Consider the following 25,959-nt stretch of genomic DNA (forward strand, 5'->3'; position numbering starts at 1 on the left):
TGTGTTTAAGTTCATTTATAAATCTATTTTATTTGTACTTGATTTTATTATTTATGGAGGTATACTCCAACAAATATACTGAATGTCGTGTTACTCCACTCTATTTAACCTCGTTATCTAGATTTTAAAGTACGTTAATAATAATTGGTAACACTGACGTTATTATTACCTTTTACTAAACCCGTTATTAGTGGTTAATGAGGAAGAAAATGCCGATGACGTTGTGTCCCCGCATCCGTTTGAAATAAACAGTTTTGTTTTTAGTTTTCTGTGTTGCTTTACAAAATATTAAAACGATAAATCTCTAAAATCGCATTTTTCCAGAATCATCATCTGTTTAATTTTAAATAACGTCATTTGCAACTTAATTTTCGTATTTACTTGTTTATTTGTTGTTTTTGTTCGGCTTTTTTCCCTAGATTTTATTTTTTGACATTTATTTTAATTAGAAAAATCATGATCTTACGTTTTCTAAAATCAAAATTTTCATCTTTCTTCAAAAAGTTGTATGATGTGAATAATTTGACTTACAACTAGACGTATTTCCCTGTTGTAAGTAAATATAAAATTAGCTTTTTGAAATAATTTATAGGAATATAGTTCTAAGTATATTTTTCATCCATTTAGGAGTAGAGAAGTTTTCTATGTCAATTAATAATAATCAGATGTTTATTTATGGTCATTTTACGGCACTAATGAACTATTATATATTCTAATTTAAAAAACTATTATGTTTAAAATCTATACCAAAAAGGAATAATTTTTGGATATGTCTTTGCTGATTTATGAAATCTTTCCAACCATTCACAGGGACACGAACACGTTAATTTTACTAATCTCACCCAGTTACCGGCTTAAGAGCATTTAGACCGTTTTAAAATTTTACTGCAGCAAAAGTAAGAGCTAATTTGTCGTAATTAAATTTTTTTGATGTAACATTCTACAAAATTTAAGTTGAAACGATCAATACTTTGAAATCCGACTTCGAATTCGATGAACGTCATTTTATAAGAAAAAGTTTTTGCGTAATCTAAATATTTTATTTTTCCTTTCGTTCAGCTTTAACGCATTTGACGAGTTTGTGCAAAATTGAAACATTTTTGAAAGTCTTTGTAGAAGGTACACTAATAAACAAAGATGAAGAACTTTATTATGCTGTAAAAAAAGTTTAAAATTGTTTACTTACAAGAGAGACTTTCTAAACATCTTTTAAAATGAATAATTTAACGGACAAATTTCAGTCTAAACGCTCCTATATTCCAATAAATCAATATTTCCAGCGATGGCATCTAATGCCCTTTTAGGAAAAAGATAATTTAAACCTAACAAGTTCTGAATGTTAGTTTCGCGGTTACACGGACTTCGGAGGTGATTTTTTAAACAAATTAAAAAACTTTAAATTAGTACTTTAACAGTTTAGTAAGAAAGATGAAAATTTTGGAAAATATTGATCAATTTTGACGATTCATTAACATAAATGTCTAATGTTATAAGTTACTTGTTTCAATTTGTTTCGATATTTTAACCTTTTTTTAATGATACTCTTTGATACAATTTTATCGATATAATTACTGTTGTATCAAGTATGAATCTCCTTATCGAAGTCTAATTTTGAAATATTAAAAAGTGAAAATAATCTCAAAAAATTGTCTTCGAGGTAGCATCGAAGTTCTGGTGTGACTATTAACCGTCGGTGTTGCTACTTGTACACATAATATAGTTCTCAAGGTCGATTTATAAACTTGCCGCTGACGTTGCTGTTCACCGTTGACGTTGTGAAAAGATGAGTACGCATTAATATACAAAAGAAAATAAAAGCCCCGCCCACCCACCCCATCTCGATTGTGATGATTTTTTTTATTTATCGTTGGCCAAACGGGCGAAGCTTAATTGAAAACTCATTGTTTCTCTACAAGAAATTACCATCTGAAACATGCTTTGTTGTGGTTGACACAGTAAGGGAGAGAGGGTTACACAGTTCCTTTTTTCAAAATGGTCTATTTTTAACAAAATGATAAAACTTAAAACACGTTTCGGTGAAAAATTTATCTTTGCTTTTTTTTTTTTTCTTAATATATACAGGTTTATGTCAACACCATACTTAAAACCATGTTTCAGATGATAATTTCTTGTAAAGAAATAAGTAGTTTGCAGTTAAACTCCGCCCTTCAGCTCACGACGAATAAAAGAGTTATCACAATTGAGACGAGGGCGGGTGGGCGGGGTTTATATTTCACTTTTTTTTTTCTTAATATGTATGTAGTTTTTTTTTCACGAGAAGAAACTGAAAACAGGTTTAAAAGGGTAAAAGGCTAAACATATTTTTAGTTTCTTGGCGTGAAGCGAAGACTATGTATATTTAAAAAAAAACCCAAAACCTAAGCACCGCCCACCCACCCTATTTCAATTGTGACGATTTTTCTTTGTACCTCCGGAGCCGAAGGGGCGGAGCTTAACTGCAAAATCTGTATTTTTCTAGAAGAATTACCATGTGAAATATGGTCTTCACTGATCGTGTTGCTCAAAGAAAACTACATAAAGTAAAAGAAGAGCCCCACCCATTCGTCTGGATCTCAATAGTGATGAATTTTCCATTCGTTGTCTGACCGAGGGGCGGAGCGCAGTTGCAAAATTAATATTTTCCTAAAAAAATTATCATTCCAAACATGTTTTAAGTTCTTGTTGTGAAAAGATGAGCACGTATTAATGTACAAAAAAAAATAAGCCCCGCCCACCCACCCCACCTCAATTGTGATGATTTTTCTTATTTGTCGTTAGCCAAACGAGCGAAACTTAACTGCAAACTCTTTGTTTCTCTACAAGAAATTACCATGTGAAAGATGTTTTGTTGTTGTTGACATAGTTAGGGAGAGTGGGTTACACAGTTTCCTTTTTCCAAAATGGTCTATTTTTAACAATATGATAAAACTTAAAACACGTTTTGGTGAAAAATTTATCTTTGCTTTTTTTTTCTTAATATGTACAGTTTTATTTCAACACCATACATAAAAACGTGTTTCAGATGGTAATTTCTTGTAGAGAATTAAGTATTTTGCAGTTAAACTCCGCCCTTCGGCTCATATGTATGTAGTTTTCTCTTCACGACAAGAAACTGAAAACAGGTTTAAAAGGGTAAAATGCTAAACATATTTTTAGTTTCTTGGCCTGCAGAGAAAACTATGTATATTAAAAAGAAAAACAAATGAAAAACTTAAGCCCCGCCCACCCACCTTGTGTCAGTTGTGACGATTTTTCTTTTTCGTCGTGAGCCAGAGGGGCGGACCTTAACTGCAAAATCTGTTTTTTTCTACAAGAATTACTATGCGAAATATGGTCTTCAGTGACCCCACCCTTTTTTTTTTCTTAAAGGATATGTCATTTACCAAACTCAATGTTATCTTAACAAGTACTGACCCGCCCTCTATTTTCTTAGAGGGTATGTCGTTTGCCACAATCAATCTTAGCAAGGCTTTTTCGGTTTATCGATTTCTCGATTTTTCAACTATGGATGTCTCAATTTTTCAGTCATTCAACTTTGGGCATCATCAATTTTTCCATTCTTTAAATTTTCGATTTCTCGATTTTTTTATTCTTCGATTTCTCAATTTTCCGATTTTTCAATTTTTCAAATTTTGACGTTTCTAAATTTTCAGTTTTCGGATTTCTGAACTAATTTTTCGTTTTATTTTCCCATTTTTTGACTTCCCAAAGTTTCGATTTTTTCAGTTCTTCAATTTTTCGATTTTTTAAGCTTGCGATTTTTCGACTTTGCTTTTCTAGTTTTTCGATTTCTCATTTTTCCAATTTTTTAATTTTTCAATTTTTTGGATATTTCTTTCAGTTTTGGGAGTTTTCAATATTTCATTTTTTCGACGTCTCGATTTTTCGTTGATTTAGATTTTACAATTTTTCGACTGTTTTATACTTTGATTTCTCAATTTTTCAACTTTTCGATGTTTTAATTTTTCAATTTTTAAAATTCTAGGTTTTTGGATTTCTCGAGTTTTCAGTTCTTCTATAATTCAATTTTTCAATTTTCCGAATTTTTAGGTATTCGATTTTTCCAATTTTTCTTTTTTAAAATATTTCGAGTTTCAATTTTTTGATCTCTCGATTTATCGAATTCAGATGCAATTTCTCGATTTATCGAATTCAGATGCAATTTCTCGATTTATCAATTTTTCAATTTTTAACTTTTCTTCTCGGCTTTCCACTCCTCGATTTTTCGATGTCTCAGTTTTTGAATTTTTCGATGTTTCGATTTTTCGGTTACCCGATTTTTCAATGTTTCATTTTTTTAAATTCTGTATAATATTAAATAATTGATTTCTCGATTTGTTAATTTTTCAGTTTTTCGATTTTTTAATTAATCTATTTTTTGATTTTCCCATTTCTCGACTTCGCAGTTTTGGATTTCGATTTTTCGACATTGTCTTTTCCATTTCTCGGTTGTCTAATTTTTTAATTTCTCAATTTTTGGATTTTTAGTTTTTCGTTTTTTAAAATTTAGATTTTTCAATTTTCAGAGTTTTATATTTCGATTTCTCAATATTTCACCTTTTTGATATTTTGATTTTTCAATTTTTAAAATTCTAGATTTTTCAATTTCTCGAATTTCCAGTTTTTCTATAATTTAATTTTTCAATTTCCCGAATTTTTAAAATTTCGATTTTTCATTTTTTCGAAATCTCGATTTATCGATATCAATTTTTTCCATTTTTAACTTTTCGATTTTTCGATTTTGGCCCGTTTCTGTTTTTCGATTTTTCGACTTCTCGACTTTTCGAGTCCTCGACTTCTCGTTCTTTTGATTTTTCAATTATCTGTTTTTTCAATTTTCCAATTTTTTAAATTTTCGAGTTTCGTTTTCTTGGTTTGTTGATTTTTCAGTTTTTCGATTTTTAAATTTGAGATTTTCGAAATTTTATTTTTTGTTTTTTTGGTGTAGTCATCAAATGGTATTTTTTAAATAACACGGTACTCAAAAACATGTCTTATATGGTAATTTTTTGTAGAGAAATAATAAGGATTTTGCAATTAAATTCCACTTCCTTGGCTCTCGACGATTAAATAAAAAAATCACTATTGATATAGGGCGGGTGGGCGGTGCTTATATTTTGCCTTTTTTCTTAACATACGTAGTCGTCTTTTCAGAACAAGAATCTTAAAGTTTAAAATGGTAAATTCTCATAAACAAATATGGATCTTGCAATTACGCCCCGCCCCTCGATCTGGCAACGAATGAAAAAATTATCACAATTGAAAATTGAGATCGAGGCGGGTATGGGTGGGGCCTAATCTTTGGCTTTATTTTTTTCCTAATATGCATAGTATTCTTTGAACAACACGATACTCAAAAACATGTTTTTAATTTCTCGTAGAGAAATAAGGATTTTGCAGTTAAGCTCCGCCTTCTTGGCTCATTACGAATAAAAAAATTCTCACAATTGAAATAGGGCGGGTGGGCGGGGCTACATTTTGCTTTTTTTTTAATATGTGTAGACTTATTTCAACAATAAGAAATTTAAAACATGTCTAAAGTGGTAAATTTTTGCAGTAATCAACTTTTTTTCTACAACCCCTTTAAATACGGCCTCGGAGTTTATAAATGACAATTTTCAGCTCTAAAAGCAACGTCAGCGGAAACAGAGTTTATAAATCCCACTTCAAACTAATTAACAAATATTTCAACACCCATATGTTGTCTTATAGGATGCAATGTTATTAATTATTTATTTTTTTTGCAGTGTTGACGACACACCTTCAGTCAAGGATGTTGTCTAAGGAGATTTTGCAAAGTTCGCGGACTGCTCAGGCTTCTGTCACAGATAATCGGGAGACTTGGGGCAAAAAGGTAGACTTTTTGCTTTCGGTCATTGGGTTTGCTGTCGACTTGGCGAACGTGTGGAGATTTCCTTACTTATGCTACAAAAATGGCGGCGGTAAGTAAATGATAAGTGATAACGCTGTATCATAGAATTAGCATGAAGTAATAATAAATTTTTCTACGACTTTCATTTTCCGGGCACAATAAAAAAATTGGATATTTTTTCTGTTGTGACAATTGTGCAATTGTGTTAAAACTCACAAATCATAAATGAAAAAATAATATTGGAGTCTATTAATAAAACATACGAACTAAATTGTACAAGTTCAAGCTGATTTATTGTTAATGTCTCATTTAATAATATATTATTATTTGCATGAAATAACTAAATTATTCATTGCCACTATTTAAAAACAACAACAACAACATTATAGTTACATGTCTGAATTGCATATATATATATATAGGAGTGTAAATAATATCGAATTATTTCTTTTTGTCTCTCACTTAATAATATAAAGTAACGTCTCCACTACACTTTGTCAGGAATTTAAATAGAACTTCCACTTTTAACCAAGAATGCTTATTCCCTTGTCGCAACAGAATATCATGATAATTTGATTCAAGTCTAAAGCGATTGTCAGATCAAAGACGGAGAAGGTACCTAAATAAATGCTCCGTAATCGCTTTAAAGAAGATAAAGATTTATGAAATTTTATAATAAAATTTAAGAACTTGTGCGAGATACTTAATGTAAGACCAGTTTCATTTGATACGATATCTCCTAGATACTTACCGGTCTTGTTTTGTTTACTTGGATGACGCGAACGGCTTCTTTGAAGATAACATAAATTTTTACGTAAACTCGAACTAGCTATGATAAAGTAAATAATGGTGTTACAGATCGTTTACTCGTTTTTGCGCTTTCAGAAAATTTAATCTGTGTAATAAATGCATAAAAATTGTTATTAATAATGATGATAACAGTTATCGTCAGATAAAGTATACTCAGTTATTTCGTAAAGAAATTCGTCATTCAAATACGACTGCACCAATAGCAAAAATATATAGGAAGTTTCATCTGAATTAAATTAGCTCTATATTTGATAAACTATAAAATGGAGCACTGACAGAGACATCATAAATTTGACTATAGCTTTTCGGTCAATGTTTTTTTTTTTTTCTATATTTTGAAAACCTTATTATTTTCTGAATACAAAAGGACAAAATTTATGTCGTTTATAACAAAATTGTACGGTATTAAAGAAGATTCTCAACAACACCAGACAGAATGCCTTGTTGCCTAGTACATAAACATCAGTGGAGCAGTAAATTATTTTAACAAAAAAAGCAAATTAGATATTTATAAAATTTTGTTGTACTATATTAGTTATTTGGTTTCCTAAATATCAAAAAGTTCCTATTTCTAACAAATTTATTGTAATATTATCAGATTACTTACAGTTATCAAATTCAGATTGGTACAGTGTCCAAAAAGTGAGATTGTTACAAAAAAAAAACAACACTAGTGTGTCGTCGTTTTAATTTGACCACGTCAATTTATTAAAGAATTACGAGGAACAAACTGGTAGAAACTGGTCATTATTGTCGGAAATTCCGATAGTGTTGTCAATCAGCAGAACACTAGCCTTGAGATATAGGGAAAAAGCTACGTCAAATAGTGATGGTTGCAATAGTTGCTAGCGCATTACGCAAATGTCGCATCTTTGATACGTTGGAAAATATTTTAACTTTGGAAATAAAAAAAAAGCGGTGGCGCATGTGGAGAACTGCTTCTGATACAAAACGCATTTAGAATTAGACGTGAATCTGAACAGTCATAAATATTTTCCCAATAATTATTATTTTATAATTAACTTTCAAACACGCTCTTATTTTTGTGGTATTTTTATTTGGTTTTTAACCATGAAAAGAATTAAATTCACAGAACAGTCATACGAAATACAATCATGCTTTCAGTTCATAAATTTGGTAAATATTTCTCTTATGTTGTGTTGTTCTGTTGAGTTGTAATACGTACTTTTTTCTCCTACCCCCTGAGGAGTGAAATTTCCAAAAATTCTTTCTTAGTAGTTGCTTACATTATAAAACGAACTACTGTCAAATTTCATGTTTCTAGCTTCATTAGTTTGTCTGTCTGTCTGTCTGTCTGTCTGCCATCTGTCCGAATTTCTGTTAGACAGATAATCTCCGAAACTACTGAACCAGTTGATAAATTTTATATCTGTATTACGAATACCGTGTAAATGATCAAAATTTGGCTAATCATCCCTACCTACAATTTTTTGACGTCATCTCCAAAATTTACAGTGGTAAATGTTATTTAAATTTTATAAAATAAGATACTCCTGCACATGTGGTTTATGAACCTTTGTTGAATTTTTATCCTAGACATCCAGATTATTGGAGAAAAAATCGAAATTACAACATCTTGCAATTTAACTTTGAAACTGTTCTGAAATTTGGAAACGTTTTAGATTATAGTAAGCATGGTAAATCGTTAATCAAAATTTTTTTCGTTTATGCCCCTCTAAATCAATAATGACATGAATTTACAGTTTTGCCGATTTAATTTATATTTACCAAATATTATATTTTTTGGTGATTCCAAAAGAATTGTTTATTATTTCAAATCCAATTCTCATCTGAACGTCTCGGGTTTAATAAGGATTAGATTATCGGACGTTTTAGATAGAAATTCTAAACTGAAATCAGTAGAAAATAAAATGGTATGTTTCACCCCACGTTTTTTTTTTCATATATGTAAGCTTTTTTGTACCTAATTTGTTCATCTATTTTAAGGTACTTTATCATGTTTTTAAGCAAACAGGCCAATTTTGACGTGGAAGTTTTTTGTTGTTTTTTTTATGAAGTAATAAAAGTCAATTTTTGTCGTGAAGTTTTTTTAATGCATTTTTTTAACATTTCACACTATTTTTAAGGCAATTTTTTAAAAAGTTATGGATTTCTAAAGATTTTGACGATGATTCTAGCGGATCCATATAGAAACCGCTGATTTTGAGAATAAATTAAAAAAAAAAACGTGGGGTGAAATGTACCATGTTACTTACTACTAATGTGTTCCTTTGGTGTTAATTTTATAGGATTACATACTCCTACAGTGTGACTCATGAATCCGTGTCGAGTTTTCCCCCTAAACATCCAGATTTTTGGGGAAGAAATAAAAATTGTGTAACATTTTACAATTTACTTTGAAATCGTAAAACCGAAAACGTACAAGTTTTTTTTAAATTATCATGGTAAATCATTATTCATTTTTTTTCAGTTTATGGCCTCCTAAAGCACGATGACGTCATTTTATAATTTGGTAGAACAAATGTTTCTTAAATTTTATAGAATTACATACTCCACGTATTTGTAATTTAGAATCCGTGTTGAGTTCTTACCCTAGATATCGAGATTTTTGGAAAAAAATTCAAAATTGTATTTTATAATTTCACTTGAAAATGACAAAAGCGAATGTACTGAAGTATGTATTGCAAACGTTTTAAGGTTATATAAAATATGATAAATCGTTAATCAAAATTTGTTCGTTTAAGGCCTTCCCAAAAAATTATGAGGTCCTCTTAGAATTCTGCCGAACAAATGTTCTTTCAATTTTAGAAAATAACATATTCCTGCATGTGTGATTTATAAATCCGTGTTGAGTTTTTACCCTTACAATCCAGATTTTTGGAAAAAAAATTAACATGCCATAACAATATTTTACAATGTAACTTTGAAGTTGCCAAAAACCGAATGCTGTGAAATCGTGCAAATATTTTAAGATTATTTGAAACATGGTAAATCGTTAGTCAAATTCTCTGTCATTTTTGCCGAATTTCTTCAAATTTATGAGTGTTTTTGGAAAAAAACTGAGTATGAATTAATCAATCAGCGAATGCTTTGACCCACCTGTATATGGAATGACAAATCACAAGTAAAAACTCATCATAATTTGCACATTTCGGGTAGATTTAGGAATTTAACTCGTTACTATGGAAATTCCCAATTTAGCACCTTTAAATTTCACAAGTTTTTAATAGGAGCAAAATCAGTTTCATCTTAACAAGTACTAAGCCCGCCCACTTACCCCTATTTTCCTAGAGTATATGTCATTTGTCGAAATAAGCCTTATCCTAGCAACTACTAGCCCCACCCACCCACCCTCTCTTTTCTTAGAGGATATGTCATTTGCCAAAATCAGTCTTATCTTGCCAAGTATTAGCCCCGCCCAACCGCTCCCTATTTTCTCAGAAAATGTGTCATTTGCCAAAATAAGACTTATGTTAGCTAGTACTAGCCCTGCCCCCTCGCCCTTTATCTTCTCAGAGGGTACTACTTGCTAGGATAAGTTTTATTTTGGAAAATGACTTATCTTCTGATCAAATAGGGGTGGGTGGGGGGGGCTAGCACTTTCTCAGATAAGACTGGTTTTGGCAAACGCCATAGGTACCTTGTGAAAAAATAGAGGGCGGGTGGGCGGGGCTAGTACTTGCTAAGATAAAACTGAGTTTGGCAAATGCCACACCCCCTGAGAAAATAGAGGGTGGGTGGGCGGGGCTAGTACTTGCAAAGGTAAAACTTATTTTGGCGAATAGTATAAACTGAGAAAATAGGGCGCGGGTGGGCGGGGCTAGTACTTGCTAAAATAAGACTGATTTTGCCCATATTAAACTTGTAAAAACTTGTTAAATTTGAAAAGTGTTAAATTCCTAAATCTGATTGGATATTTATTTTGTAACAACTCAGTAATTAATTTTTCTGAGGCACCCTGCATATGCAAATTTAAAAAATATGAATTATATATTAAAAATAAATCACAAGTATAGACTCATCATATTTTCCACATTTAAGATTAAATATTCAGCAATATTTCGAAGTGACGTCATCAATTTTTCGGGTAGGATGAGCAAAAAACATTTTGTTCAAAAATTTACCATACTTATGATAACTTTAAAACATCTCCAAGATTTCAAAGGATTCGGTGTTGCAGTTCCTGATTAAATCAATAAATAAAAAATTCACGCATTCATTAATTTTTTTGAGTCACCCTGTTTAAGCAAATCTAAAAAATATGAATGCAGTGATAAATCACAAGTATAGACTGGTCATATTTTGCATACTTTAGATAGTATTTACCCGGCAAAATTGTTAGATGACGTCATCAATTTTTTTGAGGGGATAGGGGAATATATTTTGTTTAAAAAATTATTATACTTTTCATAAATTTAAAACATCTGCAAGATTTCAAAGCATTCAGTCTGGCAGATTGAAAATTAAATTGCAAAATGTTGTTTAATAATTTTGATTTTTTCGGCTAAAAACTCAACACAGACTCATAAACTACATGTGTAGGACTATGTTATTTTATGCAATTTAAAACCCATTTTCTATGTACAATTTTGAAGTGACGTCATCATATTATTGGTGGCGATGATTGGACAAATTTTACTTAGCGTTTTACCACCTATATGATATTCCTAATATAGATACAAAATTTGACAACAATCGCCCCAGTTCTTTCGGAAATTATCTGGCAGATAGACGGACAGACGGACAAACAGACAGACGGAAACGGGAGACCTATTTCTTCGTACTGTAGGGATCATGAAAGGTCGAGAAAACGTAAAAATAGAAAGTCGGCCGATGGAGTCGATTACAATACTTCCTTCGCTTACTCTCAAGAAGTAAAAATATGTTAGTCGAAATATTTAATATGTAGTAGGTATGCAATTGTTTTATATTTGTTTAAACATGTTGTTTGTTTATTATTTATGTTATATACACATTATATGTATTTAATATAAAATGTGTGACGCGCCTAAACAATAATACACATGTATTTTTTGTTTTAATTATATTATTAATAATATTATTATTATTATGAATGGAATGATAAATCACAAATATTGACTCATCATCTTTTGCACATTTTAGGTAGGATTTAGTAGGCAAAATTTTGAGCTGACGTCATCAATTTTTTGGGGGATAAGCAAATATATTTTGATTAAAAAAATATAAAAAAGATTTTTGTATTACTGGAAAGTACATATGTCACATAAATTTTCAAGTGCTGTCGTAAGGATGAAATTTGGAAACGCTACAATGGAATGGAACAAAAGGTTCTAAATATTATTTTGGGGAGTTGTTATGATAATTCTTATTTTATTTTTATTAAAGAAGGGGGCCCAACATTATGGTATTCTTAAAATTTCGAAAAAATGGGTGAATTTTTCATAATTTGATCAATAAAAAGGAATGTGATTCATGAGTCAATATAATCAAATCAGCAACCTACGCATTAGTTAATAATATTTTAGCGGCACGACCACGTAAATAGTTCACCACACGTTAGTGCTCTTATATTGGAATTGTGATGATGCAACCTGAATTTTTTTTGCGAAAATCAAGTGACCTTAAAATAGCAATAGTAATACCTGTATATAAAAAATATGTAAGGACTAAGACAGTAATCTATAGACATATCCCATTTACGTCAGCATTATCTAAAATATTCTAAAAATGCATGTTAATAAAATCAATTTCGTTTCTTGATAAATTTGAGTTTATACGTTGGAAACAGCATGGTTTCCGAGGTAACAAAGAAAGCAACAATTTGGTAATGTTATTTCAGAATTTTGCTAGATAAATCTTATCTAAATTTTATTAAATAATATGTTGTTTGACATTTATTTCAATTTTTTACTTTCATTTAGATTTTTGGAAACAAATTCAAAGCTGTACAAGAAAATTTGAAAATTTATTTTAGAAATACAAATCGATTCGTCTGTTATCTTACAGGCTCTTTAAACTTATCGTAAAGGCGGTAAATCGCTAATCGCTTCTGTTTATCTCCTCCCAGAACTTGATGTTCCCATCAGCGATTTCAATGAAAATCTTTCTGGTATGTAACGTCAGATTTAAATAAATGAACATACAAAATTTTATGTGAAAAATGCTCTTGCCAACAACGTTCAACATTTTCAAAAAAATAAAAACGAGAAAGATGTCTAAAAAAAAATAAGAAAAATTTCTGTATAAAATTCAGAATGCGACGAATGGGAAGAGGCTAAATACAAGTGAAAGCAAAAGTTTTAAATTTGAAGAAATTGAGTAGAAATAGTTCTCTAAGAAATTACTAGAAAATATTTTTTAAAAAAGACAATTTCAAATAAAAAAGTAATTCTTACCAAATGTAAACGAAGTTGTTTGCATGGAGAATTAGAAAATTTAAAAAATTTTAAATTTAATATAATAAATTTTACGATAAATTTGGAATTGTTGAAAATACAAAAAGAAATTAGGTGGTATCGCTACATATTTTTTCTTCAAAAGATGTTTTTGTAATTTTGGTCAATTGGACGATCGAATGCATACGACCCCACGTGTATTTGCTTTACACTCGTGGATCTTTTTAAGTCAAACGAAATTTTAGACACCCAATCCATGTCACAGAGAAATTTCAGAGTAAAATTAAATCGGCGTCTATCTTGTGCTGAAGTTTAATTAGCCATAAACTGTGTTTCCACAATCTATTATTATTTTATAGCGCATGTAGAATATTTTGTCGAACTTAGTTACCCTATGTTTAAGCACCTACCGATTTTTATTTATAAATTTAAAAACCGAAACTTAATAAAAGTAAATTCAAACAAAAACACTAAACACGTCGACGTATCCAGCGAGATAGAACCATGAAATATAGTTAGTTGGCCTGATAATAATTAGTTAGAAGCAGAGTAATAAAGAGACCGTCAGACTAAAGTGCCAATCTTGGCCGCTTTCTATGTCAATAATCATGTAATTCAATTTTATGAGCCATTAGTGCCTCGCAGCTGTTGTAAAATGATATACCTACCTACTGGTAGGTTGATGCAACTCTGGCAGTAAAAGGGTATATTTGAAAAGCAAATAGGCCCTCGAAATATTTTTTTAGTAAATCTACTAAAAATGGAATTACTTGATTTTCGTCTGCATATGTGACCAACGAACATGCCCGAAATTAAATTTATTTCTTCCTGCTAGTGCTGCTAGAGCAATTTTTTACTCCCTGAGCGTAAATTAGGCAAATATTGTACGAAGAAATAGATATTTTTTAATTACTTCAAAATTTCTTGTCACTTTACTGGCTTTATTCTCCCGTTTGTACAACGAATAAAGATCGATGAGGAGTCGTATTCTTTTTAAAAAAAGTTTGTGGGTTTATAACAATCACTTACACATGAAGTAATATTAATTAAATTCTTGTGCCTGAAGTTATAATGAACTTTATGTATTTTTATTAAAAATAAAATCATTCCCTACGATAATTTGCGTTATCTACAGCAAGTCTAATAAAACTTTTAAAGAGTGGTATTAATCGAATATTAATTGTTTCGTTAATTTTCAGGAGCTTTTCTGGTACCTTACTGCATCATGCTCATCATAGGCGGTATTCCTTTATTTTATATGGAACTGGCCCTGGGACAGTTCAATCGGAAGGGAGCCATCACCTGTTGGGGTCGCTTATGTCCGCTCTTCAAAGGTAAACGCCTTTAGTAAACCTAAACTACAGTGTTTGTTCGCTTTAAAACATGTAGGCAAATCCAGGTTGTAAAATCCTGTGTAAAATCGCAAACAATAGGTGGTGCGAGGAAAAGGAAAATGTAAAAATCCAAAGTCAACGAGTCTACCGAACTCAATTATCCACTCTCGTGAATCTCCGGAAGCCTCAGACCGGAAACGTGAAGAAGAGAGCGTATTGTGTGTGACGACGTCTTTGCCGTAAAAGACATTGTGCTGTTTCCTGCATTAAAAGGGCATAGCGAGCTAGACCAAATCCACCATTAATATTCAGAGAGATTTTCAACGACGGTGTAAAGTGCTTGAAAAATGGTCACTCACTTTTCCGAGATTATAGCCACTTATGGCGGGTCCGAAGCCATGAAACACTTATTGCTGGCTTATGAAATATGGCCCTTTCAGCACGAAATTTATTTCTTTATTTATGAAAAGTAACAAGTCACAACTGACGGAAATATGGGATATTTGCTAAGTGATGGCGGAGTTTTTGTTAATGAGATTAATTAGTAATTTTTGGAAATACATAATTAGTGAAGGAAAAAAGATGTATTTGAAACTCAACTTTTAATTATGTGTGAGAATGTGATGATTACGTCTCAGCTGCTTAACTGAATTTATATTTAATATCGAAAGTGGTAAAACATGACGAATTTCCTCGTAGCGCAGATGAAAATTAAAATGCGGTTTTATTACTGTTTCTAAATACGTTAGTAAAAAATTGGTCTAAAGAGTTTAGACAGTACTTCCCTCGCTGTCGGAAACTTGACGACTGCATGCCTATTGTGTTTTTTTTCTCATTACATTTTTGTAGTGGGAATTTAAAAAAAGATTGTGATGACGTCATCAACATTTTTGCAAGGACACGTATATCAGTTGGGATAGATGTAGTGTAATACTAAGAATAAAATTATTGTATTCCCAAATTTTCGGGAAAATGAATTGGGTCGTTTTGAATATTGATTTCTTATAATCAATAAAATAACGAAACAATTTACTCACGTATACGGCGCCGGTGTGTAATATCTAGAGAGCGGATTTCTGTCGGGCTAGGCAAGGCCAAACTCGGTACGGCTCGTACGGGATGCCAATTCATTGCGGTTGCGGACTGCACTTCGTTTATTTGAGATTAGAATAACGCTGTTTCGTTGCACTCTGCTGTTAATTCCCGTTCTCATTTACTTAGCCGTTTGATTAATAAATCGTTAATTATATTTATGGAATTAGTACCAATTAAATTCAGTGATTATCTATTACCCGCTACTGAGTCCCGGCGATCCAGCGCGTCCCCACCTATAATCGTGACGTAGCCCGACAAAAATCCGATGTCTAGTAATATGAAAGGCAACTGAAAATCGTTTATGTATAAACATTCTTAATTTAAGATGACAAGCGTAACAGCATACGTGAGAGTCAAACAGAGAAACTGTAAACAAAACGACCATCGGTTTTATTGCTTCGACTTCCGCTTATTATATAAAACATTGGGTTTTATTTTAATTCTTGACGGTGAAATTCACAATTGGTTGATTATAAACATGTCTATTCCACATTCGCGGAACCTAGACAGCGCACACGTCTGTAATGTTAAAGTCGATGTAAATAAGCGTGCTACCCTTATATTTCAACCGAGTTTTTACTTTAAAAAATTTTGTGTCTACCAAATTGGGTTGGTCCAATGTAATACTAATAATAAGTGTTGCCTTTAATTTAATCAATAAAATAAATTGACTTCATTAATTTTTTTGAGCCACCTCTTAAGAAAATCTAAACAATATGAATGAAGTGATAAATCACAAGTACAGACTCATCATATTTTTACGCTTTAGATAGGATTTATTCGGCAAACTTTCGAGCTGACGTCATCAAATTTTTTGAGGGGGGATTAGTAAATACATTTTGATAAAAAAGTTAACGTGCTTATGATAACCTTAATACATCTCCTATGTTTCAAAGCATTCGGTTTTGTTGTTCCTGATTAACTCAATAAAATAAATTCACGCATTCATTAATTTTTTGAGTCACTCTGTATATGCAAATCGAAAAAATTTGAATGGAATGATAAATCACAAGTACAGACTCATCATATTTTGTACATTTTAGATAGGATTTATTCAGCAAAATTTTGGGGTGACGTCATCAATTTTTTAGGGGGGATGAGCAAATACATTTTGATAAAAAATTTACCATGCTTATGATAACTCTAAAACATCTCCAAGATTTCAAAGCATTCGGTTCTATAATTCCTGATTAAATCAATAAAATAAATTGACGCATTCATTAATTTTTTTCGGTCACCCTGTATATGCAAATCGAAAAAATTTGAATGGAATGATAAATCACAAGAAGAGACTCACCATATTTTGTACATTTTAGATAGGATTTATTCAGCAAAATTTTGGGGTGACGTCATCAATTTTTTAGTTGGGATGAGCAAATACATTTTGATAAAAAATTTACCATGCTTATGATAATTTTAAAACATCTTCAAGATTTCAAAGCATTCGGTTTTGTAGTTCCTGAGTAAATCAATAAAATAAATTTTGCGCATTCATTAATTTTTTTGAGTCACCCTGTATATGCAAATCCAAAAAATATGAATGGAGTGATATGTCACAAGTACAGACGCATCATATTTTGTACATTTTAGATAGGATTTATTCGGCAAACTTTTGAGCTGACGTCATCAAGTTTTTGGAGGGGATAACCAAATACATTTTGACCAAAGATTGATGATGCTCTTTAGAGCCTTAAAACATCTGCAACATTTTAAAACATTCGGGTTAGCAGATTCAAAATTAAATTGCAAAATGTTGTTTTATGATTTTGATTGTTTTTCCGAAAATCTGGACGTTTCGGGTAAAAACTGAATTCGGAGTCGTAAACTACATGTGTAGGCCATAAGTACAAAATTTCACAACAATCGGTCCAGTACTTTCGGAGATTATCTGTCTAATAAAAATCCGGGACGGCAGACGGACAGACGGACGGACAGACAGACGGAAATGGGAGACCTATTTTTTCGTATTCTAGGAGTCATGAAAGATCGAGAAAACGTAAAAGTAGAGAGTCGGCCGACGGACTCGATTACAATACTTCCTTTGCTTACGCTCGGGAAGTAAAAAGGTCAAGGACATACAAAATCTTTAAATTTGCACTTAACAGTACACTTTAGCATTTTTTTCAATAGTTGACAATAATTATGTCGTGGCATCATGTTTGTATACAGGATGATTTCGAAATCTATGCAATAATTGTAACCACGGCATCACGTACCGAAGCAATGTGGAAATATAGAAAAAAGGAATTAAAAGTTGAATGGGACAAAACCTTTCCATACGATGCCACTAATCCACCTTTTGGAAAAACGTTCGAATAAAAACGATGTAAATAGTTAAAAGTAAAACCGACTTTTTGCTGGTTATTATTCGTTCATTCATGCATCGTTAAAGGTCAATGCGAAAGATTTATTGTAGAAACAAATAATGGTCCTGAAAAGGACCGATTTTTGGTAATGCTTCATAAAAAAAAATAAGAGTAACTTAGAATGCTACTACCTTTTTACAATAAATGTTGAAGATGTTATCCTTATCTAGCAATACAGGCTTCAGCACGTCGCAACATGTTTGCACGGATACGTAAAAAAAACTCCGAGAGTTCCATGGACTGTAGCGGCTGCCACTTCCGCTCGTTGTTGAAGCTCTTCGATAGTTTCTGGACACATACAATATTCACACGGTTTAAGATCGGGTGAACGCGGAGGCCAAGCTAGTGAGCCGTTTCTACCGACCCACTGGTTAGGAAAATGGTTATTTAACCATTCAGTTACTGGCCTAGCAAAATGTGGTGGTACTCCATGATGCAAATACCATATGCGAACTCGTTCACCTAGAGGCACTTCCACATCTAGCTACTCTTCCAGCACATTGTTTAAAAACTCGAGTTAATGTGCTGCGTTTACTCTCTTTGGTTAACATAAATGGAAAATCCAAAGCTTGCACTTTTTGAACGTGGTATGGATGTAAGTAAGCCTTGTTCTTTTAATATACGATGCACTACAAACTGTGAAACTCCAACTTCAACTGCAATTCGGCGAGTGCTGACGTCGGGGTTTGCTTTGACGCGTTTGTTCTTCAGCTTGCAGTATTCTTTCGGTCCTATCACGTCCACGATTGTGAGTTTCAAGCTTGATTTGGAAAGCGCTCGATTCACAATTCGCGAGCCAACCTGGCGTTTCCATCAGCCACACCATCAAGCATTACCATGTTGACATGCTCTGAATTGGAAAAATTCATCATTGTCAAAGACGTTAACAACTAATGAATGGCCCTTGTCGTGTTCTTGCACGTTGCTTATCAGTGCACCGCTTTTTTATTTCTTAATGCTAGTCGTTCTGGATCATTAATTGAATAGTAGTTATGGTAGGTCAAGAAACACTCCCAGTGGCGTTGTATAATAATTTATATATTTATTTTCAAATAATTTTTTCTAGACATTGCTCCCACTTAGGAACGTGCAATAAATCTTATTGTGAGCTATTCCCCATTTTTAATGCACACATTTCGAAATCACAAAGTGTCCTGAAGATCTGACTCTTTGATGCAGTTTAATAGAACTCGACACAAGTGTTTCATTTATCGATTACACCATTAATTTTTATTTTTTAACAATAGAAAAAACCATACCAATTTTTGCAGATTTAAATACTGTATAAGAGAAGGAAAAAAAGGATAGAGACCCAAAATAAAATAAAATTTTGTATGCCACTCGAAGGCAAATAAAAATTTACCCCTACGCTCGCTCATTAGGCAAACTTTTCATTCGTGGGTAAATTTTCTTTTTATCTTCTTGTAGAATAACTATTACCGGTTTCTGTCTATTAAATGCCTTTTTATATTTATAAAAGTTGGCTGGTAGAAAAGCCATAACTGTATCATATATGTAAAATCGGTAGGGTAATATATTACCTTACCGAAATGTCAATTGTCAACATTTGTTACGGAATTGAAGAGTAATCAATGTGAAAAGCAATAATCTAAGCAGCTTTGTCGGTTCCATTTAAACTGTTTAATGCTTGATTGGCTGCTTTTTTGAACATTTTCGGGCCTAAATTATGTCGCCTAAATCCATAATTTTTCTAATTTTTCTCACTTTTTTTTTGAATAAACAACAAAATGTAACTATGACACCGAAGTATATGATGTAAACGTGATCAACCAAATTTCTTTACTTTTTAATTAATTTTGGGATTATTGGATTATAGTTTTGAATTTTTTTATGTGTAATAGGAATTATATACTATTTTCTGTAATTGGGTTTCGTAAACCTGTTGAAAATATATACATTATTATTATTATTATTATTATTAAAAAAAATGGACAGAAACCGATAAAATCTTGAACACACCACGGATGTAAACGGTGCCATAACCGCCTTAGTCGTCTTAAAATCTTCGCTAACGCTCAGATTTCAAAGGGCCGACACCAGAGCGCTATAAGAGTGTGGCGATCGAACTATCTCAATTTCATTTTAGAACACAGCAAAATTACGCATAGAGGGCGTTGTAGCACGAGCGGAGTTTGGGGTTCCTGGTCGTGGCTGTTCTCCTACCTACGACGGTGATTCTAGCAAGCACTACCGCACAGCACCGCTCCATTACGAACATGCCGTACGAGTAGGCCGTTACGGTCGCAAACTCGTGGTTGGGTCCCGGCTGTGAGAGAGTCATCTCGACCGCCCCTGACTTCCATTCATATCTACGTCTTTTGTGCAGATGCCGCGATAAATCCCGCCAGCTCGACTAGGAACCGCGCCCTCCGCTTCTGCCACGTGTTTCTGTGTTATTTCAATCGAACAAGTGTTAAAGTTTCAAAAAAAAGCAATACACAACATTTAAATTTGCCATACACTCTCGTGAAGTTTTAAACAGTAAAGAATTCTTATCTGAGATTAAGATTGGACATCAGATAATTATATGATGGAAGCATTAATCAACAAAATATTTACACGAAACAAAAACTAACAAAGATTTATAAAAACAAAAAAGATCTGGTGTGAAATAAAACTTGTGAAGATAAAAAGTTACGTGAGATTAGAAACTGCAGGGCATGAAAATTTACATTCAATTTAAATTATAGGCAGTTAGCGAAAATACAACAAAGAAAATTACTGAAGTTATAGCGAACGACTAGCTCAGTTGGTAATATGCACTTTATTTACAGTACGAAATATCACAATAAAAGGTATGGGTTATTGGTATATTAACACTTTCACGTATTCGCGGTGCAGTCCCTCTAATGACACGGTTTATAGTCCATATGGAACTCGCGGACAATCTTCGTAAGAAAACTTGTTGGCTTTGTACTAGTGCGGTCGGACCTGCGGGACCCCTTGGACACCGCTGATGCTCGTACCGTCGATATACTCTGTTCGGAACTCCAAGACCCCTCGGATACAAGGCGGTTTGAAAATACGCTTTCAACATGGCCGCTGCCAGAACAAAGAATTTACATTATGTTAAATTATACCACACTTTATCAACGATTCAAGCAAAGAATTTACATTATATTAAATCATGCGAGACTTTATCAACGATTCAAACAAAGAATTTACATTATGGTAAATGATGTCTTGATCCAAGTGACTGGTTACTTAAAACCAGTAGCTTTGAGTGTTTATATCATGAACTGTCCCCAGCTTAACCCAAACAAACACATCATAAATAAACACAAAATGCATCAGGCGTTGCAAGAAAAGCTTCTCGGTGATGTAATTTTCTACGTTGCGAGAAAATGTCTCGGTGATGTAATGATGATACGATGATAATAACTGCTTAAGGGGAGACATTTTTGATCCCCCCGTACCTCAGTCCACGATATTATGAATTCTACCGTACCTTCACGGTTTTTTCCCAGAGTGGGGCAACGTTAGATTGATTTTAACTGCCGCAAATTAACTATCAGCAATCTTGCGTGAGGAATTAAGAAGTGTTATAAAGTAACACTTAAATATAAGCATCCAGAGACCTTATTCATAACTTAATAAACAAAGGACAAGTCCTGACTAAGTAAATGTCATGAAATCTCGTAGTAAGTACTTGATCTAAACAAATTCCTGACTGTTAAATTGTGTTAGAATTAGATAACGATTAAAATCCTAACATGAACTGTGAATTTACAAACAATGAAACAATTTTGCACCACGTGTTAGCGTCGGCTGAAAATTCACTCATTTTCGCTTGGAAAAACCGCAAGAATTAGCTACGCGTGTTGGGGAAAACTGTGGCATCGTAATCGGTTCGATTAATTGTCGTTAAACAAATACAGCCCCTTTTTTATTAACTACCAAGATAACTAAACTTAACCTCGCTTATTCACCACGTGGTTTCATACACAACAAACAAACCCAAAGTGATGTGTCTCACCTCCCTCTACAAAGCGAACATCTTCTATCAACCCTCTAATTAAAATTCCCTAGCAGAACTACCCACTACCAGAAAGAACTAAACGTGCACATGGTTGCCTATGTTTAACGATTTACTTGATTGAATTTCTCGGTCACCACAATCTTTTACTATTCAGTAGATAGGTCCATAGGGCTGCTATGTTTATAAAAATGTATCTGTGGTGGGTACTTGTTTTTAGTTTTAATTTTTTCAACGTGCAGAATTTTTCAATAATTCGAAACTCGGAGAATATGAGCACATTTACCTTATTAAATACATGCAACGAGTACAGGTAGACAATAACGCAGGCAATTCAAAATACTCCTCTTGTAATATAATATTTTACTTGATACTTATTTCTGTTCTATTTAATTTTACCTTCATAAAACAGAAAAATTAAAATAAATCATTGTTGCAGGAATTGGATACGCTGTGGTTTTAATAGCATTTTACGTGGACTTTTATTATAATGTTATAATCGCCTGGGCCCTCAGATTTTTCTTCGCTTCGTTTACCAATCTGTTACCGTGGACCACTTGTGACAATCCTTGGAACACACCCAACTGCCGACCGGTAAGCACGCGGACAACCTCTTTCTAAACATTTTAAAAGTGTTTTAAGCTTAAAACTTCCTCAATTCCAATACATTAAATATTTCAGTTTGATTTCCCGTCAAGAAATTTCACCGAAAACAATAAGACGGATTTGTTAGTTCAGGCAAATTCAAGGGTGGATTCTAGATTTGCTTCGGCCGCTTCGGAATATTTCAAGTATTTTTCTGTTTCTATTTGCGATCGCCAGGAATTACTCACGTGTTAATAATTTTCAGTCGAGCCATTCTTGAACTTCATCAGAGTAAGGGACTTCATGACCTGGGTGCTATTAAATGGGATATGGCGTTATGTTTGTTAGCGGTTTACGTTATTTGTTATTTTTCGTTGTGGAAAGGAATATCTACGTCAGGAAAAGTTGTCTGGTTTACGGCACTTTTCCCGTACGCAGTTCTACTTATTCTTTTGGTTCGAGGAATCACTTTGCCGGGGTCTGCAGAAGGAATAAAGTACTACTTGAATCCCAATTTCAACGCAATATCTTCGGCCGAGGTAAATGAAATATCTACATGTATGCACTATTAAGACTGTATTGTATACATTTCAGGTTTGGGTAGACGCTGCAACCCAAGTATTTTTTTCTTTAGGTCCTGGATTTGGCGTTCTTTTAGCTTATGCGTCTTACAACAAATATCACAACAACGTTTACAAGTAATTATGGAAACAGTATTTTTTACATGCCGGTACTAATTGTTTATTTATAGAGATGCACTTCTAACGAGTGTTATTAATTCGGCAACTAGTTTCATAGCAGGCTTTGTTATATTCTCTGTTTTGGGTTACATGGCCCATGCAGCTGGTTGTTCAATTCAAGAAGTAGCAACAGAAGGTCCCGGCTTAGTATTTGTAGTTTATCCAGCAGCCATAGCTACGATGCCTGGCAGCATATTCTGGGCTCTCATATTCTTTATGATGCTTTTAACACTTGGTCTTGACAGTTCTGTAAGTATAAAAGCAAAAGCGCTTTATTTCACTGACAACAAATGATTTTAGTTTGGTGGATCCGAAGCAATAATCACTGCACTTAGTGACGAATTTCCTACAATTGGTCGTCACAGAGAAATCTTCGTAGCTTGTCTCTTCAGTTTGTACTTCCTAGTAGGTTTAGCTTCATGTTCGCAAGGAGGGTTTTACTTTTTTCACCTATTGGATAGATACGCAGCCGGATATTCAATGTTGTTTGCTGTGTTCTTTGAAGCTATTGCTGTTTCTTGGATTTATGGTTATTAAGATTTTTGAAGAAACCAACTCGTTGGAGGTTTAATTTTATAAAAATTTTAGGCACTCAACGATTCTGCGACGATATAAAAGATATGATTGGATTTGCGCCTGGCTATTATTGGAGGTTTTGTTGGAAATTTGCAGCACCTCTTTTTTTACTTTTTATAATTGTTTATGGATTGTTGGGGTATGAACCGCTGAGTTACGAAGATTATACCTATCCAGGGTGGGCAAACGTTTTAGGATGGATTATTGCAAGCTCATCTGTTGTTATGATTCCCAGCGTAGCAGCCTTTAAAATATTAACCACACCTGGTCCCTTTTTAAAGGTAAGTAACACATCGCCAAACATACTATTAGACACTGTTACAAACATCTAAAAAAAACTAATATCCAAATCTTGTTAAAGCGTATACAGATTTTGACAACTCCATGGAGAGATACGCAGATTAACACACAAGTCAACGGAGTTGTTCGATCAGAAAGCAATCAAGTGCGTTTAGCTTCTCCAGAAACCCCACTTCAACCTCCTTCTGAGGTTTGAGGACCACTCCTTGGATGTAAATTTCAAGAATATTATGTGTAAGAAAATTTAAACCAAGTTATACGACATTCAAAACTAAGGGCCTACAAGTTTATATCAAACGAATGTCATTTTATTGTTTGCATCACTTTGATCTTTGATAATATAACAGGAATGCACTGTTTGTGTTTATTAAAAACAGTACCTTGAAAGTTTCCTTATATGTACCTACTTAACAAGTCTTTATATGTTTAAATAGTTAATAAAATAAATCAATTTTTTTCTTGATGGTATAATAATAGTTAAAACTGTGAATATAATAATAGTAGGAAATACGGCTTCACAAATATAGACGATTTTGAGCTTCATTTTATAAAATAGAGAAAAGATTCGTGAGTGAAATATGGCAAAAATAGAGTAATCGGAATGCCATAAAATACAGCTTTTTAATTAACTTTTGGTAAATAAATTATTGTCGTGACAAATTGTAATTATATGTTACAAAAAAAATAATAGTTGCTAGAAGCTTTAACACGAAAATATTATACATTCATATGTAGATGTGAGTATTTATACATACTTTTCGCACTTATTAATCAATTAATGAAAGATGATTAGACAGCCATCTAATTATCTTTAATTTTATTACCGCAGTTTTAAAATGTAAAAATTTGGAAATTTTCTCCCCAAAAGTTCAAAAACATTAATTTTTTTCTTGAGTTGATATGCGAATGTGACGGCAGGCAGGAACAATACATATATTACGCATTTCAGCATGATTCTGATTCAAAATATTCGGATCGAAAATGCGTGAAAGAATTGTTTTATGTAGTTGCCTTTGATCCGAAATTTTTTAATCAACGTAAGTGTAAGATACGTGTGGTGTAAAATGTCCGCCATTTCTAAAATGATGAACAAAAAAATTAAATGCTTAATTGTTGTAACGCGGGAAAAGGTAATATCTATATATTTGAGTTTTTCGAAATTTTAAGTTTAGGCGAAACAACTTCTGTTCATAGTGTAATGAGTTTTGAGTTGCAAAAATATAATCAGAGATCAAAGTGTGCCAATTTTCGTATACTTTCTGAATAAAATTTTGTTAGAGAAAAATATCTACTAACAGCCATTAGTAGATACGAATGTGAAGACGTGTTACTTATATGTGTACCTACCGCATTTATAATTTTATTTTTCCACATAAATACAACTCATTGAAATATTTTATAAAATGTTGAGGAAACGTTTTTGTATACTTTTGTATGTTTTTAATAGGATAATACTTATTAAATGTTTAGCCTAAAATAAAGAGACGATCAAACAGCCATGTGATCATCTCATAAATTAAAGTTAGTACTTGTAAATAAAAAAAGTGTAATAATTCTTAATGCACGTTTGATTGTAATGAAGTTAATTTTAACGAGTAATATGTGAAATTATCGATATTTTATTAAAAATCTTTCACTAAATGTTATTTAAGAACATAAAGTAACCGGATTAAATCTAACAGTAGTAGTTTCACTTAATTTTTATCTGTGTATTTATTTTTTATTTTCTAATTTGTTTAATTTTATATTAAAGTTTGATGGTGATTTTAATAAATCAGAAACATAGTTTAATAAAAACTCTGTGACGTAAGTGTAGTTCTTATGACAGATTTGTAAAAAGCAGGTTAACTAAGCAATAATTTTAAGATTGTTTGTAGCAGCCATTACAAACAATAATTGTTTCGTTGAAATTAATTTTTAATAAA

At 32.4% G+C, this 25,959-nt stretch overlaps 2 protein-coding genes across 3 annotated transcripts in view; one reads left to right on the forward strand and one right to left on the reverse strand.

The window, feature by feature from the left end:
• Positions 1–7,383, reverse strand: part of LOC135125796 (uncharacterized protein C34C12.4) — a 22,247-nt gene extending 14,864 nt beyond the window's left edge. The window contains exon 1 of one of the 2 annotated variants that reach the window (XM_064051485.1): positions 7,290–7,383. The gene's annotated coding sequence lies outside the window, so the exon portion shown is untranslated. Of the gene's footprint in view, positions 1–6,623; positions 6,709–7,289 lie in introns of those variants that run through there. The other variant, XM_064051486.1, reaches the window with a different exon arrangement.
• Positions 1–25,959, forward strand: part of LOC135125794 (sodium-dependent dopamine transporter) — a 26,871-nt gene extending 912 nt beyond the window's left edge. Inside the window, exons 2-11 of the mRNA XM_064051482.1 lie at positions 5,748–5,942; positions 14,241–14,375; positions 22,273–22,427; positions 22,515–22,624; positions 22,684–22,957; positions 23,013–23,116; positions 23,170–23,407; positions 23,459–23,687; positions 23,747–24,015; positions 24,096–25,959. Of these exons, the coding sequence (XP_063907552.1) occupies positions 5,774–5,942; positions 14,241–14,375; positions 22,273–22,427; positions 22,515–22,624; positions 22,684–22,957; positions 23,013–23,116; positions 23,170–23,407; positions 23,459–23,687; positions 23,747–24,015; positions 24,096–24,230 (1,818 nt within the window). The 5' untranslated portion in view covers positions 5,748–5,773 and the 3' untranslated portion in view covers positions 24,231–25,959. The remainder of the gene's footprint in view (positions 1–5,747; positions 5,943–14,240; positions 14,376–22,272; positions 22,428–22,514; positions 22,625–22,683; positions 22,958–23,012; positions 23,117–23,169; positions 23,408–23,458; positions 23,688–23,746; positions 24,016–24,095) is intronic.

The sequence above is a fragment of the Zophobas morio genome, unplaced genomic scaffold (assembly GCF_036711695.1).
Source record: "Zophobas morio isolate AGI-343-1 ecotype UQ-CSIRO unplaced genomic scaffold, CSIRO_AGI_Zmor_V1 ptg000009l, whole genome shotgun sequence".
Taxonomy (NCBI): domain Eukaryota; kingdom Metazoa; phylum Arthropoda; class Insecta; order Coleoptera; family Tenebrionidae; genus Zophobas; species Zophobas morio.